This window comes from Leuresthes tenuis, unplaced genomic scaffold (assembly GCF_036924035.1).
Source record: "Leuresthes tenuis unplaced genomic scaffold, fLeuTen1.0.hap1 SCAF_18, whole genome shotgun sequence".
In the NCBI taxonomy this organism is placed as follows: domain Eukaryota; kingdom Metazoa; phylum Chordata; class Actinopteri; order Atheriniformes; family Atherinopsidae; genus Leuresthes; species Leuresthes tenuis.
Window position 1 is genome coordinate 22,980,079 of NW_027325372.1, and position 20,874 is coordinate 23,000,952.

At 40.2% G+C, this 20,874-nt stretch overlaps 2 protein-coding genes across 2 annotated transcripts in view; one reads left to right on the top strand and one right to left on the bottom strand.

Moving 5' to 3' along the window:
• top2b (DNA topoisomerase II beta) overlaps positions 1–20,874 on the top strand; it is a 505,727-nt gene that overhangs the window by 179,025 nt on the left and 305,828 nt on the right. The window lies entirely within an intron of this gene.
• The window catches only part of LOC140275173 (retinoic acid receptor beta-like), a 155,934-nt gene that overhangs the window by 120,298 nt on the left and 14,762 nt on the right, over positions 1–20,874 (bottom strand). Inside the window, exon 2 of the mRNA XM_072370584.1 lies at positions 6,102–6,250. Coding sequence (XP_072226685.1) covers positions 6,102–6,250 — 149 coding nt within the window. The remainder of the gene's footprint in view (positions 1–6,101; positions 6,251–20,874) is intronic.

Genomic DNA, 20,874 nt, shown 5'->3' on the forward strand with positions numbered 1-20,874 from the left:
CATTTAAATAAATTACCAAGTCTGATATATTCTGACAAAATGACATTCTGTTAAATGTAATGCATTTCATAAATGATAAATTATACATTTTACTTATTAATTAGTAAAATAAAAAATTAAGAAAATAGATAAGTAATTGGACAAGCAAGTGACCTTTTTAATAAAAATGTATTCACTGAAAAAATGTAAGTTTAAGTTGAATAATCAACTTAAATCAATAATCAGTTGCTTTTTATCTGTTGCCTGCCTGTAGTAAGTTGTAAGATAAACCGTTGTCAAACTTCACAGTAATAAGTTCACATGAATAATGTGTTACTGTAAGCCTAAGGGTTTAGGAAAACCAAGAAATGTTTGGACACTCATTAGTTAAACACTTATTTACACAGCGAGGACTGGTCTTATTTTGAGGCAGAGTTTTCTTGAACAAGTGCTACTCTACAGAGCCCACCAAGCCCATACACTCTCTATCTCTGTCTTTGAGTCTGTTTCTGGCTCTAATTGGCACATTCACTGAGGAGTGAAAATCTCTTCTTGTTGTCTAAATGCCTACAGCTGTACAACATGCTTGGTTGCCTCTGTCCAGTGGAGAGGCCTTGCCCCTTTGCACTGCAGACAACAATGGCTTTGCCATGGAGTCAGAAACACGACATAGAAAAAAAAATTATAACTGGCTGCTTGAAATCTTCTTGAATCAGAATGTCACAAATATCAGTGGTCTTTCTGTCTTGACTTGATCTATTCAAAAGGAATGAAACAGAAGAAATTCTAAATTGTTTGTGTTCTTAGAAAAATTTTTATGGTGATTTTACTCCGTTTATCATAAACTTGTTTATTCATCTGTAATTCTCTACAGCTCACTCCCACACTCATGTATGTAAGATCCATTTATGTGATCATGATTCTTCACTTATGTGTGCTATGTGTCTCAGCTATTTAACTGTTTACACACACCACAATGAGGACAATAGAGATATTTTTCTTCTCCTATACAAAGATAAGCCACATGTCACAACAGGCTCTTGTTGGGTCATGGTGGGAAATTGGAGTCTACAGAGAACTCAGTTTGACCCAGAGCCTGGTGAGTGAGCTGATCAACACCTCTGTCTAGGGCAAAAATTCCAAAGGATTCCTGGAATTCCACAGCTTCAATTATAGAGGTGGGGCGGGGGGTGGACATTACATCTCAGTCTGACTGCGTAAGAGAAAACTACATCACCCTGGATGGCAGAATAGAGCCTGTCTGCAACAAATGCCGAACATGTTGTCTGAAAATCCTCACTGTGATCCATTATTGATTCCACTGAGTCCCGTACATATTTACATGTGAATCTACTGCCTAAGCTTTACTTATCTCTACTGTCTCACTAAAATAGACTAACGATCCACTCTGAGCAGCCCCTTCACTGAATGTTGTTTATATATCTGTGTATATATGTGCAGGCAGGCATGAGCAGTTGCCTAGCAACAGCTGCTCGAATTGGGAAAAGACAGACAAGGGCAGGGCAGATGTTGGAAAGAATTTCTAAAAGTAGAACATTTGAGGATATCAGTCAGAGACTGAGTTGAGAAACTGTCATGTATTGAGAGAGCAGCTCAGCCAAAAAGAAAACTCAATCAGATTTCATTGCATACTTTTGTTTTTTTATGCTGCACATAAAGTTCTGCAAAAACAGAATAATTAAAGCCAAGCATCTGTAACCCAGGTCCCATGTAGTTAAAATAGAACTGGAGTGGTTAATACAATGAGACTGGGCCTGGGCTCGTTGTAGGGAAATACAACAGTGTTCTATAGATTACTTTGTAAATGTGTACTTTCAATAATATTACCTACTTTAATAATGACCACTTTTTATGCAAACATATTCACAAATATTTATTTACAATATGACATAAAAGTTGTACCTTTGTGTAAAAATATAAATAAAACCACAGGCTTATTCGATGGTAGGAAACAAAAGTTTCCAGAATAAACGTACAAGCAAATAAACACTTTTACTTTCTCAAAAGCAAATCTATCTTGAAAACTTGTCTGAAATGAAAAGAAGGAAAAAACCCAACCCGTTGCAGGCCTGTTCGTTGCTTGGGTGCGGTGGGGCCTGAAAACTAGAATGGCCGATTCACTCAGAACTGAGTATAAAATAAAAGCACGTGCATGAAATGACAGTACTCGCGAGTCCAGCGTTAGATTAGTAAGGGCAGAAGGGAATGAGGGATATTGGTCTCTCTACGGCAACGGAAATGGCGGCAGCAGTCACAAAGGAAGAAAACACAACACAGCAGGACTGGACGGGACAAAACAGCAGGGCCATCAGTTGGAAACAGTCTCTCTCGCTTTCCCTAACGTCAGTCTCCTTAAAACATATTCAAATTGAGCCACATTATCAAACACTATATCTTTTTGAATTAGTATTAGCTTTGCTTTAGCTTCAGACATGTCACAGTGCTAAACCTTCGATATGCGGGCCATTAGCACCGAATGCTACTGCATAACTAGCATGTCGCTAATCACATTACACATCAGTCTCTTAACTATAACAGTTCGCTATAGCACACAATACAGGCAAACACAATCATATTCACCTCTTGTAGGTTACACCAAAGTTTAAAATCAGGACAACGAGTAGTCGACCTTCACGACCAAACTTTTAAATGCTTCCCACTCTACTATGCCTCCTCAGTTAACTCTCCGTTCATTAGCGTCTGTCTCATTCTCTCTGCGTGCTCAATCTTCCCGCACTTGTGCCACTAGTCCCGCCCCTTACCGGGTGACGTTACTGATTCGCTCGTGAGTAAATGCACAACAAATAGCAAAACAGGAATCAGATGAATGACATATGACAGGTAACAGATTAAGTTACACATAAACACAACTTCTCCTTTTCTCTCTCAGATGAACTCAATAAGACTTTTATATGAACCTTTTAACTGTAAATAATCTTATTTATCACACTGTACATATTATATTTATGCCTCTTAACCAGCACATCTTAAAACATTTTTAAGTATCAGGAACTCTTACTTATGAACTTCTGTTTTTATACAGCCAGTTATTACTCTGTCAATTATCTTTTTAAGCTCTGTAACTTATATGAATTTTGTACAGGACTACACATCTATACAGCAAGCCTTTCACAGAAGTAAGAAAGAAAACAGGTTGAACTGGACTGTTTTTTTGTCCTTATACAACTCTGCTTCGCACAGAGTTACATTAATTTTGACTTATAAATATAAAATGATTTGTATTGATTAAAAATCCATTCATCTATCCGTCTGTCCATCCATCCATCCATCCATCCATCCATCCATCTACCGCTTGTCCGGGGATCGGGTCGTGGGGGCAGCAGCTTGAGCAGAGAAACCCAGACATCCCTGTCCCCAGCCACTTCCTCCAGCTCTTTCGGGGGCACCCTGAGGCATTCCCAGGCTAGCCGAGAGACATAGTCTCTCCAACGTGTTCTGGGTCTTCTCCAGGGTCTCCTCCCAGTGGTATGTGCCCGGAAAACCTCACCAGGGAGGCGTCCAGGAGTATGGGCTTAAATTTGTCTAAAAGATAACTGCAAATGCACAGAGGGTGATCTACAAATATGTCTTGAGTTGCACATGTGCTTTGCTATCCACAAATACAAATTTCCTATTTGTAACTTGTGTGTTGGTTTTTACAAATATATGTGTATTTGTAAATATATCATTTTCTATTTGTAAAACAAAAAGCCATTTGTAAAATCGAAAATTCTGTTTGTGAATCGTGACACAGCATTTGTAGATCACCAATCACATGTTCGTATTTTTGAGACATTCTTTCCGCAAATTTACACAGATCTACAAACAAATAGCTTGTGATTCACAAAGCACCATCCAGTAGATCGCACTGTTGTTCACTGATGTATCTATGACTCGGCTTAAGAACAACAAAGGAAGAAGAGACTCCACCTGTCAATCTCCCGCTCCATTCGTCCCTCACTCGTGAACAAGAACCTGAGATACTTGAACTCCTCCACTTGGGGAAGGATCTCATTCCCAACCCGGAGAGGGCATTCCACCCTTTTCCGGCTGAGGACCATGGTCTCGGATTTGAAGGGGCTGATTCTCATCCCAGCCGCTTCACACTCAGCTGCGAACCGCTCCAGTGAGAGCTGAAGGTCACTGCCCAACGACGCTAACAGAACCACATCATCCGCAAAAAGCTGAGACCCAATTCTGAAATCACCAAATTGGACCCCCTCAATGCCCTGGCAGCATCTAGAAATAAAGGGCATCCCTGACGGAGTCCAACCCTCTCCGGAAACACGTCCAACTTACTGCCAGCAATGCGGACAAAACTCTGACACCAGTCATACACCGAACAGCCCCTATCAAGGGGTCCGGCACTCCATATTCCCGGAGCACCCCCCACATTTTTATTAAAAATGTGACTTTGAATTACTCAGGCCAATTCCAAAATCAATATTTGAAGATGGAAATCAGGAAATCATTGTGTTAAACCTGAATGAGGAAGTTTGAGCACACTGTTGTCAAATATTACAGAATAAAATGAAAACCAGTAATGACACCAGACTGGCTCTGTTTTTTGTTTCAGCTATGAAGCTTCAAGTTATTTAAGTTGATTCATGAATGATCTTTCAAGGATGAGCTTTTCCTTCAACCTCATTTCCAGGTGTTTCGGCTTTTCATCCTGCTACACTTCTATTTTCTCACGTTATCAAACTTACCTCATTCTTTATTCTGTTGTCAAGAGTTGGGTTCAGTTATTTTGTTTTGCTTTTTTATTTGCCAGTTCAAGGTCGCAGGGGGACTGGAGCCTATCCCAGCTGCCATTGGGAAAAAGGTGGAATACACCTCGGACGGGTTGCCAGTCCATTACAGGTTCCACACAGAGACAAACGATGCAGTCACACTCCTGAGGTCAATTTAGAATCACTGATGAACCTAACATCCATGTTTTTGGATAGTGGGAGTAAGCAGGAGTACTCAGAGAAACCAACGTATACACAGGGATAACTCAACAAAGACAGGCCCTAGATGGGATTCGAATCAGGAACCCTCTTGCTGTGAGGCGACAATGCTAACTACCACATCACCATGCAGTCCAAATTGGCAACAAAAAATACAAATAATTGCACATTTCCATCCACTACCATAATGTGGATATTGGGAGAGAGTGTGACAATTAATCAGTCATGTAATTGTAGCCAATAAACCATTGTAGATGTAGCAGCTGTAATGACATAATTGAAAAAGTGCCATTCTTTTGACAGAAAAAACATGGTTGAATTACTGTCATGATCTGTAGTTTTGGATGCAATTGTGGCTTTGTCACTTTCAGTCTTAATTGGTAAGTATTTTTGTGTGTTCAGTTTCACTTCCTCTGTTTACCCAACTGCTGTGGTAAACCACATATTATTCACTCATGGTTTGTCCAGGTTTAAAATGGTTTGAAAAGTATGGCTTTCTGTTTTCATTTTCCAGATGATTGTTGTTGTTTTCCCGTTCAGTCTTGTTCCAAGCCTCTCCCTGTTTTTTTTGTTTTGTTTTGTTTTTTTGGGGGGGATGCCTTTGGTTTTGTTTAATAAAAATGTACTACTTTATCCTTTCAGTCTGCATTTGTGTCCTCCACCACTACACACAAACTGTGACAAACGTGGATTTTATTTTTCACATTAATGTGAGGTCACAGGTTTCTTATGTGGCTCCATCCAGCTTTTGAAAACTCAAAACAATTGATGAACAGTAAAAGAAGTGGACTTGAAAAGTTTTGGATGTGAAAGTGCAATTTTCTATCAGTCAATCATTTTCACACCTGACTCAAATATGTATTTGTATTACTATATTGCAGTTATGTAATGGCAGGCATATATACATAAATACTAATACAGTTGAAATTACAATAAGCTAATATGAAATGCATCAATATATCTTGCAAGTTTTAGTTTAGAATTAAATACATCCAAGTAGAATAATTTGTGGAAACTATATGAATGGGGAGAACTTAAAATTGGTTTGAAAATTTAAAAAAAAGAAGAAAAGGAAATCCAAAGCTCTCCATTCCACCCTTCAAAATTAAGGCGGTTGTGTGAAATTCTCTTTGTGTACCAGAATCCTACCTTGCAGCCCTCACACGCACTGACACCATAATGGTATCCGGAGGATTTGTCCTGGCAGACGAAGCAGGGTTTGTAGATTCTGGGAGGGGGCGGTGGGGATGGTGGGCTGGGGACAAGCTCCTCAGAACTGGTGCTCTGTGTTTCAATGGCTGCAGGGAATGCAAACAAGAGGATGAAGATAAAGAGACTTGTTCTTAAATGACGAAATATTTCAGTCAGGCATCTCAAACTCAAAAAAGGCATTTGCATTTTAAACCTGGACAAAACATGAGTTAAAACTTGTTCATCATAGCTGTTTTCTCCAGATAAAGAGACATACTAATTCCACATGTGATTTTATGCATAAAACTACATTTTCTAGTACACCTCAGTGTGTAGCAAGGTGCAGGCATATTGACTGAGCTACCAGAAGCAGGTGTTAACATGCTTTTGTTCTGGTTCAAGAATAGTTACAGTAAGCTAACAAACTAACAAATTGTAAAATGTATATAAGTGTTAGGGTAGGTGTTTTTTCTTTTTTTAAATTTTATTTCATTTTGGGAAGCTGCATATTTATGTTGATATTTAATCATAAAAGCAGTCTATGTAGTGGTTGGGTCGAGATGTCCAGGTGATATAGTTGATATATAGCTATATAGGTGAAATAGTGATGGAACAAAAAACTTTGAATTCATAGTGATGAAAATCAGTGACTGAATGCAAAAATGTAATTTAAAAAAGAATTACTTAAACAAATTAAATGCGTTGATGGGACCTGAACTTTACAGCTCAACTCTCAAACTTTACAGCTGTGTGTGCTGCAAACTTCTGTGCATGTTAAATATGAAGCTACAGTTTATTTGTGGTTAAACGACAAAATAAGCCTTGTTTCTCTATGAATTGAATGTTAGGAGTGCCACAAAATAGAATAAATCTGTAAAATAATGAGAGAACATACACAGCAGCAAATAATATAATGCAAATATTATCAAATATTCTAAATGGAAATATAAACACAAATAAGAATGAATAAAGGAATGAAATATATAAATATCCATCCATCCATTTTCTACCCCCCCCCCCCCCCCCCCCCCCCACAAATACACAGGGAGAAAGTGCAATATAAAGATAAATGCCAAAAAAGCAAAAACATTTTTTTAATACAATCTATTGAGTAGATTGTAGACATCTTTTTTTCTTTTTTTTCTTTTTTAAATGTTATTTTTGTATTTCTATTCTTTCAGTTTATTTTATTATTTTTTTCCTCATTTGTCTTTTAAATTCTATTGAGCATGACTGTAAATTTGCCTAGTGTATGAGAAGACAATTTGAGTGATTGCTTACATCACATTGTATAGTTAAGGTGAAACTTACATTCTCAAACTGCTAAATCTATCTATTTCCATCTTATGCAGCGGTTTGAACCATACGACTTCACAAGACCAGCATATGACAGTTTTTTCACTTCTCAGTTAGGTAAATAACTTGACAACATTTTACTAAAATTCTTTTGCCACATCCTGATTGGGTTTAGACTATAAAATTACTTACTTAGGGTTAGAAAACCATTATGGTTAGCTATGATATGCTCTTTTCACAACAAAGCCTTCACAAATATAATTTTATACTTCACATACAGTTTCTGTCAAGACTATGAGAGGTTTTGTATCCTTTAAACATATTCATAGGGCATATCTGCTTGCATGAACATCTGACCCATGGGCACCCATTGTGGTGGAGGACAGAGTTGAAAATTGTGTCTTTGAATCAGGGTCATACGCAGGCCCCAAAAAATACTGAGTCAGAAGTTCTAGGTGGGTTCGGGGGCATGCTCCGCTACTATTTTTTTTTATCAAAATTTTTTTTATTTCATTATTTAAATCTGGCCATTTTCAGAGTCTTAAGGAGCAAAAACAACATCATTATGACTTTTGAATAGGCTTATTTGTTTTGTTTGTTATAAGAGAACATCACCCTCATCCTAAATTATTTGCAAATGAGTCCCATTGTAAACCTGCAGAATGAATTTTATCAAGGATTAGGAATAAAAAGGAATGAACTGTCCTGGGACAGAGGGATAACATATACAAATGCTGAAAATCAGTTTAACTACTACTGCAACTTATAGTAGCTACATTTTGAGGTCTTAAATTGCCAGCAAGTAAAAAAGATAGAAATAAATCCTCAAAAATAACATTATATCAATGTAGATGTGTTCTAAATAGACACACTAATAGGCTATAATGAATGAATTGTATATTTTACTATATTTATTTGAATCATTCCTTATTCATATGCCTCAAATATGCACTCTTCATTTGATATATGTTTACCCTTTAGTGAAGAATATAAACACGGTCAATTACTAAATAGATAGAAATGAAAACAATACGCCATTTATGATTTATGAGTTATCTTATGATTTTCAGATGTGTCAGAAATCTTAAAAAACCTTAAGGGTGGCGCAGAGTTTTTGAAATTTTGAGGTAAAAATGGGGCATTCTGAGGCTTTTTGAAGGACCGTTATGGTGACTCATGAAGTAAGGGCAAGTTACCACACAAAATGATTTATTACTATTATTATTTTGAAAATTAACCGGATGTTTTATTTTGTTTCTGCACACGACTTCCTGTCCCGCACGGTCTGCTCTGTGCAGTGACGCTGCATTGTGCTCCGGCAGATATATATAACAGGTTCAACATCCAACATTGTGAAATCTAAACTGAATAAACGTTTAATTTTCAATCGAAGACGTCGATGACGATGACAACATGAATGTTGATTCAACCGGTGGAAATTGATTGACGACCGGTACTGACGGAGTTAACCAAAATTAAACTTTAATTCGATGTTTCCTTGCTGTCTGAGTAGTACGCTGGGCTGCAATAAAAATATTTCTACATGAAAATGCTATGGCGGTAACAACATAAACGTCAACAATCTGTTACTGTTCAGATAATGTGTAATCATAAGTAGGCCACTTTGTTTTTATGTCCATTAAAGCAGTGGCCAAAAACAGCACAGTTTGGTTATTTTAACCCCTGCATTGTTCGCATTCATGTTTGTTTGCACAGCTATGCCAGCAGCCATATTTTGCATTGTTTCTATCACAACAGTTTCTGTCACAATAGGAGATGGTTTTCACATATTAACAGCCAAGTATGTTGAACAACTTTACAGCTCAGATGAGGAGGAAATGGGTATTGTTTTTGTAACTCAAACCAATTATTTTCTTAGTTTTTCTTAAAAAAATTTTAAATAATGTCGGGGCAAATCAGAACTACACATATTTTCCATATAACTGATACCACATACCATGGTATTTAAAAAAAAAAAAAATTAAAAAAAAAACTTTTTAAAAGTTATGTGAACAGTTTCCAAAAATTATGCTAGGGACAAATAGAAAATATATTCAGAATGTATATATATATAACCCTTTGGTTAAAAACAGAGTTAGCAAGTGAAAGAGGCTGAGAGGTGTGATGAGAGGCACTAAATAAAAACAAATACAGAGCTTTGTCCACACAAACGCAACCTGCCTGCATACAGAAAACAGAGTTGTCTCTTCAGCATCTCTGCTGATCAGATTACATTCTTCCGTACTTCAGAGTAAACTCAATTACAGATGGTAAGGAACAAGCTCTTATAATTACTGGACTTTTGTCCCGAGATGAAACCCCCTGGTGGGTTAATCTAATCTTCATATGTATTCATCCTGTGTGATTTTTTGCACATGCCAAATTTGCAGCTTTGCTTTCGGCAGTAGCAGTGGCTTGAGGGAAGATTTCAAAGTCTGTGGCGCATATACTGCTGCTTGTGAGATAGATATTACCTCAGGAAAAAATAATTGAAAATTATGATGAGTACCAAGGTTAATAAGAATTAGATGTTTTTTGAGTCTATCAATTCTCACTCTTAATTGGCTTTTAGAAAGGTTTAGGCAGCAAGGAGAAGTCTCTGGAAGTTTTTCTGAAACAGCAACAGTATCCAATACTTTAAACTTCTGCAGAATCGTTAAGCAGGTTTGCATAAAGCTGACATAATAGTGTAACAGACTACTACTTTAATAGAATTTAGAGAAGCGTACTGGTCCAACTTTCAAGTGGTATTTTTCTGAGAGTAAACATCTTTAGTAGGGAGAGTCAGCCATGTTATTTCTGCACGCTTTCAATAACGTGATTTTATTAACAAGGACAGACAATGGCTTTCATTGAAGTCAAGGAATTTCATTGCTTCAATTGCTGAAAAAGTTTTACTCTGTTGTGAGAAGAGATTGAGCAGAAAAAGCTTGCAAAATGCAACCGACAAATTGACCAGATGAAACAGCATGCAAGTGGTCTGACTATTAAAAAAAAATCTACTGGGGAGGTGGGAGAAAACACTTTCTGTGCATCTGCACACATTTATACAGTATAATGAAATAATAATACAGTTAGTGAGCTGGACTGAAGATTGTTATAAGAAAAATGTGGAACATATGTTTTCTTATCCATATGTACGGTATATGTCCTTATTTGTCAGACCTGATTGATAAAATACAGTAGAAAGGCTTTGATGATGTACCTAAGGCTGTTCAATCAACGATCTCTCTCGTTGGAAGTCCTTACCTATATCACTTATGGGGAGAGTTACAACCATTAAAATGATGATACTACCAAAAGTTAATTATTTGTTCTCAATGATCCCCATAAAACCATCTGCTACTTGGTTTAAGTCACTAGATTCTTGCATCTCCAAATTTCTGTGGAAAAACAAACCACCACGCTTTAGTTTAAAAACCCTACAGAAGACCAAGGACTGTGGTAGATTATATTTACCTAATTTTCAGCACTATTCCTTAGCCAATAGGTTACAGTATATATCAAAATGGTTTAAACCTAGCCCAATAGATGAGCCATGGATAAATGTAGAACAAGCATTGTGTGATAATCTGGAAATCTCTGACCTGCCACTTATTAGTCAAAACGTAAAACATCACAAATGTTTCAAAAGCATTAACATCAGCACCTCTCTGACAGCCTGGTGGGAATTTCTTAAAATAACAAAGTCTTCAATTGTCCCATGTAAGCTTACACCCATCTGGAACAATCCTGATACTGCAAAACAAAAAAATGCTAAACTTTACTCTGTGGAAGATCAAAGGAATCAAACATCTGGAACATATAATCCAAAATGGAAATTTTATTTCATTTGATGAGCTCATATCACAACACGAGATAGGCAGCAATAAATTCCTAGAATATCAACAACTTAAGTCTATAATAACAAAGAAATATATCCTCCACCAACCAGACTTACAACTCCCGATTAGGGTAGCAGAATTTCTAAGCATCTGCACCCCAAAACTACTATCAAAAATATATAAATTATTGTCTAAAATAGATGACACAATGTCTCTTCCATCCTCAAAATGGGAGGCAGATTTATCCATCAGTTCTAGTCATAGCTTCTGGCCACAAATATGTTTGAACACCTTCAGAATGACTCAGAATTCTAATTTACAGCTCATACAATACAAAATCCTTCATAGAACACACTATACAGGACAAAGGATGTTCAGGATGGGTCTAACACACTCAAACATCTGCTCACATTGCACAGATAACACACCTGATGATTATGCACACGCTTTGTGGTTCTGTGCGCCTGTCCAGAAGTTCTGGCTTGAAGTCTGTGCGGACCTATCAACATGGCTAAAGTGTAGCATCCCTGCATGCCCCACACTGTGCATACTGGGTGACTTAGACAACATCAACATGGAAATTAACTCAGCACACATGGTTCTCACAGTGTTATGTATCGCAAAGAAAACTATTCTCATGAACTGGAAAGCAAAGAACAATCTGTGTATTAACCAGTTTAGAAATTTTCTTTTAGATTATATTAGCATGGAAACAATGTCTGCCTCCTCAAAACATCAATTGGCTGAATTTAATTCTCTCTGGTCCCCTCTGATTAGCTTTATCACATAGTGGTGGTGGTGGGTTGCTGTCCCGTCGCTCTGGGCGGTTGGGTGTGTGCTGGGGGGGGCTGTGTGGCTTCGGGCGTCTGGTGGTCTCTCGGGTCGTGGGGACCGGGTTGGTCATTGCTGGGGGGGACTGTGTGTCGGGCTTGGAGGGCAGTTTTGGGGGCTTGCGGGTGGGACTGTCTTGCGGTGTGGGGCAGGCACCCTTAGAGGCCTTGGGGTGGTGGCTGCTGGCTCTATGCCGGGTGGCCGGGCCGCTCCGGCGTGGGTGGTGGTGCTGGGCCTGGGCCCTGGTGGCTGGGCGCTGCCTTGCGCCCGGGGGGGGGGCCCTGCCTGTGCCTGGGGGGGCTGGGTTGTCCTGGACGCGCCACAGTATGGGTGGGTTGGTGCAGGTCCTGGTGCCGGGCTTGTTGCTCTGGGACCTCCAAGGTGTCCGCAGATGGTTGTTTTTTTTTCAGGGTGTTGGGGCATGCGGTGGGGGGGGCGCGGTGCTTTTCCCCTGTTGGGGGGGGGGGGGGGGGGGGGGGGGGGCTTTTCCCCTGTTGGGGGGGGCCTGGGTGATGGTGGGTCTCAGGCCCGGGCTGCTGCGACTGGTGTGACCGGGTGGTTTGTTTGTTTGTTTTTTGTAGAGGTCCTCCGGGGTGGGGTGGGGCGGGATGGGTACCTTCTGGGGGTACAGTAGCTCCCGCAATATGGTCGCTGCAGGCCCCGAGCCTGGTGGACATCAGCCCCTCCTGCCCTGTGTTGGCTCCCAGGTAGCGGGGATGTCTATTGCAGCCAGTCCCTGGCTGCCCTCTCCGGGGGAGAGTAGCTCCCCCGGTGTATATCCCCATACCCCTCTCCCTTCTGGCTCCTGTACACAGCACACACTCACACATGAAGGGTTTTGGGGGCGTGTGTGTTCGGTGGGGTGTAGTGGATGGGGCCACGTAGGTGGTCCCCTTTGGTTGCACTCTGCAGTTCCCCGCCCCTGTTTTAATTACACCTTAGACATTACTACTTATCAAACACACACTCACACACACACATTAGGTCTTGGGGGGTGGTTACACTGAGTGGCATCTGGTGGGCGGGGCTCTTTGGGTATGTAGGCTGCCCAGAGGGCCGCGCTCCGAGTTCTACAAGTTTGGCTGCCCCTCAATTTTAATCGCTCACTATTAGAAAATATTGAAGAGCCAGAAGGGTGAGGGGAGGGGTCTTCTTCCCACACCCCTGCTTCCTGGTTGCTGCTCGGGGCGGGAGGGGCCAAGAGGATTAATTAATTGTTCTGCTGGTTCGGGGTCTGTGGTGGCTGGGGGGCTGCTGGCCCCCTGGTGTGCCCGCTGCACTACACCCCAGCAGAGTTGATGGAGGGAGGACGTGTGGATGTATGGGACGTGAAAGTGTGTGTGGTAATGATTGGGCCTGGATCTGGGACTTGCTGTCGCCTGGCCTGGCCTGCCTGTGCTTCTCCCGATGGGGGGGCGGCGTTGTCTCTCCCCGCTGCTCGCGACTTCACCCACCTGTGGGCACGTCTTGACTCCCAGGGCACTTGGCCAGGGGCGCTGGGGCAGGCGCTGACCCACTGCGTGGCTGTCTGGGGCACTTGGCCCTCCTGGGTATTGGGTGGGGCCTCTGCCGGGGGGTTTGGGGGCGCTCGGGCTCCCGGGGCCCGGGTCCAGTGCACGGCCCATGTCAGGCGGCTGGGGCCTGGCGGGGTCGGTGGGCTGTTGCCCCGGGCTCTCTGAGGGCCTCTGCCCTATTCTTATGGGGGCTCTGTCCGGGGGCTTCCTCTGCAGTCTTCTGGGTGGATGCGTGGTTGTCCCTGCGGTGGGCTTCCTGGGTTCTGTGCTCCGTGGGGGCTGCTGGTGGCCTGGGTCTTGTGGCCCTCTCTGCCTGCTTCTGATTGCTGGGGGGGGGCTGTGGATTGTGGCCCTGTACACTTATACACTCATAACTAAGCACGGTTACCATGTAGGTCCTGTGCCATGGGTGTTGCATGTTCTCACACACACACACACACACACACATTCATTAGCCCAGTAGCATGCTCGCTAAGCAGTTGATGTATTATCATGTTGTCTCAGGTCATCTATATTCACAGCTGTGTTGTATGCAATTACCGCTTGTTGTGCTTGTTTTTGTTTGTTTGTGTGTTTGTTTTTTCTCTGCTTGTCTGCTTTCAGGTGCTCCTGGTGGCGCTAAGGCTGTATTCCCCTCAGAGGCCATGGATTGTTGTCTGTTTTGTTTTTTACAGGTGTAGCAGCTGGTTGTCTGGTTTTTGTTTCTATTTTTGTTCTATTTCCTCTTCTTTCCTCTTCTTCTTTCCTTGTCCCCCGGTCCGGTTCAGTTCTATTACATGTTATATATTGTAAACAAAAATAAATAAATGGGCATCAAGGGGAGCTTTACATTTATAAAACTTCCCTTGGCAAAGCAAATGTGTTTGGCATCAAAGGTATTCAGACTACAATTCTGCTGCCATAATGCTGAACAGGACAAGGGGAAAAAAAAAAAAAAAAAAAAAGAAAACAGAAAACTTTGCACATCCTTATCTGACATGAAGAGACAATAGGAACCTTTGCACATCCTTATGAACTTCTTGTAACCCCTTCTCTTTCCCCTGCTCAATAAAAACAAAGCTGCTGCAGGTGGAGAGTCGGAGTGGCTTGGACTCACATCTGTGTACCGCAGCTGAGACAGCTCTCCCCCTTTGCAAAGGTTGAAATTCACTTTATCTCTTGTGTAGTTATTTTACATAAGTGGGAGTGTAATAAAAACCCCATCACCTTGCCTCCTTCCTGGTAACTTCGCGCTTGGGACTTCAACATTCCTCTCCACCTCATCTTATGACAGTAAGATGTATTTTTGGCACACATGGTCCACTCCTCACTCTCATTTGCTACAATGTACACTTTTTACCACGCTTGGTGGTAACATTGCATTGTAGTTAACATTGCATTATCAGCTTGTTTCTTATGAAGTCGTTGGTCTCCAAGTACAATTATTTAATTACTAATACATACAGAATTTTTTTAAGCAGTAATTGCTGGTACACATGCATTACTACAACTTACAAGGTGTACATCTTTGGCTTGGTCAATTGCTGTTGCATTGTTTACTAGCATTTGTTGCTTTCATACCAACACTGCAAAATAATTCAGATCAAGAGAATAACTATCAATATCATATATATATATGTGTGTGTATGTGTGACAAAATTACTGAATTTATTGACTTTCATTGTTAGTGGCTTACATGTGGTAACAAATGCATCATTGTTACATAAGTGTGACCTATTGATATTGATACAATGACAACTTCCTCCTCCTTTTTCACCACAAAGAGGCCACACAGTATCAAACTTGCAATAAATGAAACACGATAGGTGGTGATGAAGAGGTATAACTAACAGATCGAGAAAGCAATGTGTATTAGTCTTCACCAGGTGGTGCAGCACACTTTAACAAACTTGTAGAAAAAAATTATCTTTGCTATTTGAGCATTTGTTACGGCTGGGTGGTGCTTGACTGAGGAGAGGCAGGGCAACATTTCAGTCCAGCTGCCTATTTGAAACTCATGACTGCTTCTAAGAGGATGTGTGGCCACCTGGAGACAGATGGGACACATAAATGTAGATTCATTACACCCCTCACTGTGTGTGTCTGCATGTATACATGCATATGAGTGTGTGGGAATGGTTATTGGGTTATGTTGGGTTGGGTAATGGTTATTATATACCTGCATTAGTTATTTCAGGTGCAGTTTCCATTTTCTGCGTGACTAAACTTTGAGTAAACTTCTCTGCATGTTAACATACACATAAAGCTCCATTAGAGACATAAAGGCTGTTGACAGACAAGCATGCACAGCCATGCTAAGGAGAAGGCAGAGAAAAATGTGTGGCTGTGGTGGCTCTTGAACCCTTAGCCTCTGGCTGAACCTACCAGTGGGGTCGAATAAGAACGCACACACTCCCTGCTGGAGGCTGCAGGCTGAGTGAGGGGAAAGACTAGAAAAATAGCCTCCCTGATTGATCTGTCCACTGGGACTGAGACTACAGGCACCAGGTGCAGAATGATTCACTGATGACACTGGCATTTATTATATCAGACAGTAAGTAAAACTGATTAGTTTAAGGGTATCTAACTGAAAGACTTTGTATTAAATATTTTTCATTCAAATGTTTGTAGTTTTCCAAAGCTTTCCAAATATTTTACTTAAATCGTATTATTATTAAAAATTGAGAACTCCAAAACTCATTCTGGTCTTGTCCTGAGAACAGATAAACTTCTTAACCACAGAGCCCAAGCATGTTCATTCTGCCATTCTATTTTACAGTGGTGGCATTATTACTGAATACATTTCAGTATATTTTTCTATTCAGAAATTCCTATAAATAGTCCATAAATTAGAATTTGATTAGGTGATAAGATGAAGCCATGATTAGATAAACTCACCATGTCTTTATCTGAAAAAGTTCTTCATCAGATCACATTAATCGTGCGCCATTAAACACAACCTTCAGCTTTGAGTGTCTTGACGTGAGTCTTTGAAAGAAGTAAAACAATTTCTCTTTTGGAAATCAAAAGTTTTATTAGCAATAAGATTAGCCTCGTGAAAGCTTAAGAAGATCCACTCTTTTGTCGATGCAATATAATTCAACAAAGTTGTATATTTTTCTGTGATGACCTTACCCGGTCTATTATAACCAGTGGCTCATTATGGATAATGTAATCGAGCATATGTGTTCATATGTGAGTCAACTAAAATCATTCCTATGAGAGCCATTCTAATTTCTGATGGGTATACAAAACTCCGCCTTCCCCTCTTTCCCCTCTGAAATTTGCCTCAATTTTGGAGAGACAGGGTGTGCCAGGAAGTTTGAAAAAGTGAACAGGCTAACAAACTTCTAGTTTTACAGTCACAGTGATCACTACATTTTGACGCAATAAAGTAAAAACTTCAGCCGTAGTTAGCCAACACTGGTATACGATCTTGCACAAAAATGACTAACAGTACTGTGCTAAAGTTTTAGGCAGGTGTGAAAAAATCCTGTAAAGTAAGAATGCTTTCAAAAATAAAATTATATATTTTTATTTTGATCAATTTACAAATTGTAAAGTGAGTGAACACAAAAACAGTAAATCAAATCAATCTTTGGTGTTACTACCCTTTGCCTTCAAACCAGCATCAATTCTTAGAAGAACATTTGCACAAAGTCAGGGAGAGATTATAGTCAGTTGTATGTTCAACCAATTATACCAAACAGATGGTAATGATCATCAATTTCATATGTAGGTTGAAACACAGTCATTAACTGAAACAAAAACAGCTGTGTAGGAGGCTTAAAACTAGGTGAAAACAGCTAAACTCTGCTACCATGGTGAGGTGATGAAAGACGATTTCATGTTATAGGTTACATGCCATGGCAAGACTGAGCACAGCAACAAGACACAAGGTAGTTATACTACATCAACAAGGTCTTTCCTACACAAAGATTTCAAATCAGTGGTTTCAAGATGTGCTGTTCGAGGTCTTTAGAAGAAGCTCAAAGAAACAGGCAACGTTACGGATCATAGACACAGTGAAGGGGAAGTAATGGCATGGCTCCCACAGAGCCCTGATCTCAACATCATCGAATCGGTCTGGGATTACATGAAGAGACAGAAGAATTTGAGGAAGAGCTCATCCACAGAAAATCATAAAATAGTTCTTCAAGACATTTAAAACAACAAACCTGCCGAGTTCCCTCAATAACTGTGTGCAATTGTACTTAGCAGAATTTATGCTAATTTGAAGGCAAAGGGTGGTCACACCATATATGGATTTGATTTAGATTTCTCCTGTTTATTCACTGCATTTTGTTAATTGATGGAAATAAACTATTGACACTTTCATTTTTGAAAGCATTCTCAGTTTAGAGCATTTTTCACACCTGCCTAAAACTTTTGCGCAGTATGTGAAGACTATGTGTGTGTGTATATGTATGTATGTATGTACGTGTATATATACATACACTATATTGCCAAAAGTATTCACTCAACCATCCAAATAATTGAATTCAGGTGTTCCAATCACTTCCATGGCCACAGGTGTATAAATTCAAGCACCTAGGCATGTTGACTGCTTCTACAAACATTTGTGAAAGAATGGATCACTCTTAGGAGCTCAGTGTATTCTAGCGTGGTACTGTGATAGGATGCCACCTGTACAAGAAGTCCAGTCGTGAAATTTCCTCGCTACTAAATATTCCACAGTCAACTGTCAATAGTATTATAACAAAGTGGAAGTGATTGGGAATGACAGCAACTCAGCCACAAAGTGGTAGGTCATGTAAAATGACAGAGCAGGGTCAGCAGATTCTGAGGCACATAGTGCGTAGAGGCTGCCAACTTTCTGCAGAGTCAGTCGCTACAGACCTCCAAATTTCATGTTACCTTCAGATTAGCTAAAGAACAGTGCGTAGAGAGCTTCATAGAATGAGTTTCCATGGCTGAGCAGCTATATTCAAGCCATACAGCACCAAGTGCAATGCAAAGTGTCGGATGCAGTGGTGTAAAGCACGCTCTCTGGAGTGACGAATCACGCTTCTCCATCTTGCAATCTGATGAACGAGTCTGGGTTTGGTGGTTGCCAGGAGAACGGTACTTGTCTGACTGCACCGTGCCAAGTGTAAAGTTTGGTGGAGGGGGGATTATGGGGTGGGGTTGTTTTTCCAGGAGCTGGGCTTGGCCCCTTAGTTCCAGTGAAAGGAACTCTGAATACTTCAGCATACCAAGAGATTTTGGACAATTTAATGCTCCCAACTTTGTGGAAAGAGTTTGGGAATGGCCCCTTCCTGTTCCAACAGCACCAGTGGCTAAGGATAAGTGTGAATACCTTTAAATAGTTATTCACATCGGTGGTAATGACACCCGGTTGCGCCAATCGGAGGTCACTGAAATTAATGTTGCATCGGTGTGTAATTTTGCCAAAACATTGTCAGACTCCATAGTTTTCTCTGGACCCCTGCCAAATCTGACCAGTGTTGACATATTTAGCCACATGTCATCCTTCAACCGCTGGTTGTCTTGATGATGTCCAGCAAACAATGTGGGCTACATAGATAATTGACAATCTTTCTGGAGAAAACCTGGTCTGATTAGAAGAGATGGCATCCATCCCTCCATCCATCCCTCATTGGAAGAATTTATTAGTCATCCAAAAACATGACAACCCAGGGTTAAGACCAAGATGCGTTCAGGAACGGTGGAGGAAGGTAGGACCCAGATGCAGACTTCTCAAAAAACTCAAAAGGTTTATTTCCAAAGACAAAAAGATCAGAACATAGGACTGAGCCAGATAATAAAAATTACTTAGTGTTAGTAAAAAAAAACAAGGCTATGGATAAAGAACAAACAAGACTATGAAAACTGTGGCTATGAATTAACAAATAAGCTATGACACTGTGAGGCAAACCCAGACTTAACTTTTCTCGACTGTGACATGAGGGGTTAGTGAGGATCCTGCAAATACTGTGACTGAACCTGGAAACTAAATGCTGTGGGGAAGTGGTTGGTGATGATGTGCAGCTGTGAAACGGAAAACAGGTGACATGAGTGAACCTAACGTGACAGGGGAAAAAACATGACCTGAAACATAGCAAAGAACCTGAAAACATGAAGATCAAAAATAAAATGTGACAGAACCTGAAACATAACAATAATCAAAACATAAACTGTGACTGATGCAGAGTTGTCGTCTTATATATTTCTCTGTAGTTTCCCACCTGCTACTACATCCCCCCAAATCCCATAATGACTGTGTCTGCTTCCACACTACCCAAATTAAATAAATCATTAAACACAAGAGGAGAAAATCCAGAAAACATAAAAAACAAAACAAAAACTTTAACTGTGCAAAAACATCAAAGTATTAAATGTGGTTTGTTGAATATTAGATCTCTCTTTTCCAAGTCTCTGTTAGTGAAGGACTTGATTTCTGATAATCATATTGATATATTTTGTCTTACAGAAACCTGGTTGCAGCAGGGGGATCACGTTAATATGAATGAATCTACTCCCTTTGCCTATTTAAATGTTCACATTCCTCGAACCACAGGCAGAGGAGGAGGAGTGGCCGCTATCTTCGGATCAGGGTTACTCATCAGTCCCAGACCCAAGATTAGTTTGAGTTCAGTTTTTCCCACCCAAAGTGGAAATCACAAAAAACTGTTCTATTTGTTGTTGTGTATTGTCCACCTGGCCCTTATTCTGAGTTTCTGTCTGAATTCTCAGAGCTTTTATCCCCGTTAGTGCTGAGTACAGATAAAGTCATTGTAGTGGGTGACTTTAATATTCATGTAGATGTTGAAAATGACAGCCTAAGTATTAAGTTTAATTCTATATTAGATTCTATTGGATTTTCTTAAGGTGTTCACAGACCTACTCACTGCCTTAATCACACCCTTGATCTTGTGCTGACTTATGGCATTGAGAGTAAACATTTAACAGTATTCCCTAATAACCCTGTCTTATCTTACCATTTTTTGATAACTTTTGAGTTTATATTACTTGACTATATAGCTTCTGAGATGAAATTTACATATAGAAGGTGTCTATCAGAGAATGCTGTAATCAGTTTTAAAGAGTTAATTCCATCATCCTTTTCTTCACTGCAATGTGCAAATATGAGGACGGCTACCTAAATTTTACTCCAGCAATAAATTACTCTTTTGTTGACAGCACTGCAGTTTCAATGTGTAAAACATTGGACAATGTTGCCCCTTTGAAAGTTAAGGTAATCAGTCAGAAGAGGTTGGCTCCTTGATATAATTCACAGCTGCATGCTTTAATGCATGAATTATG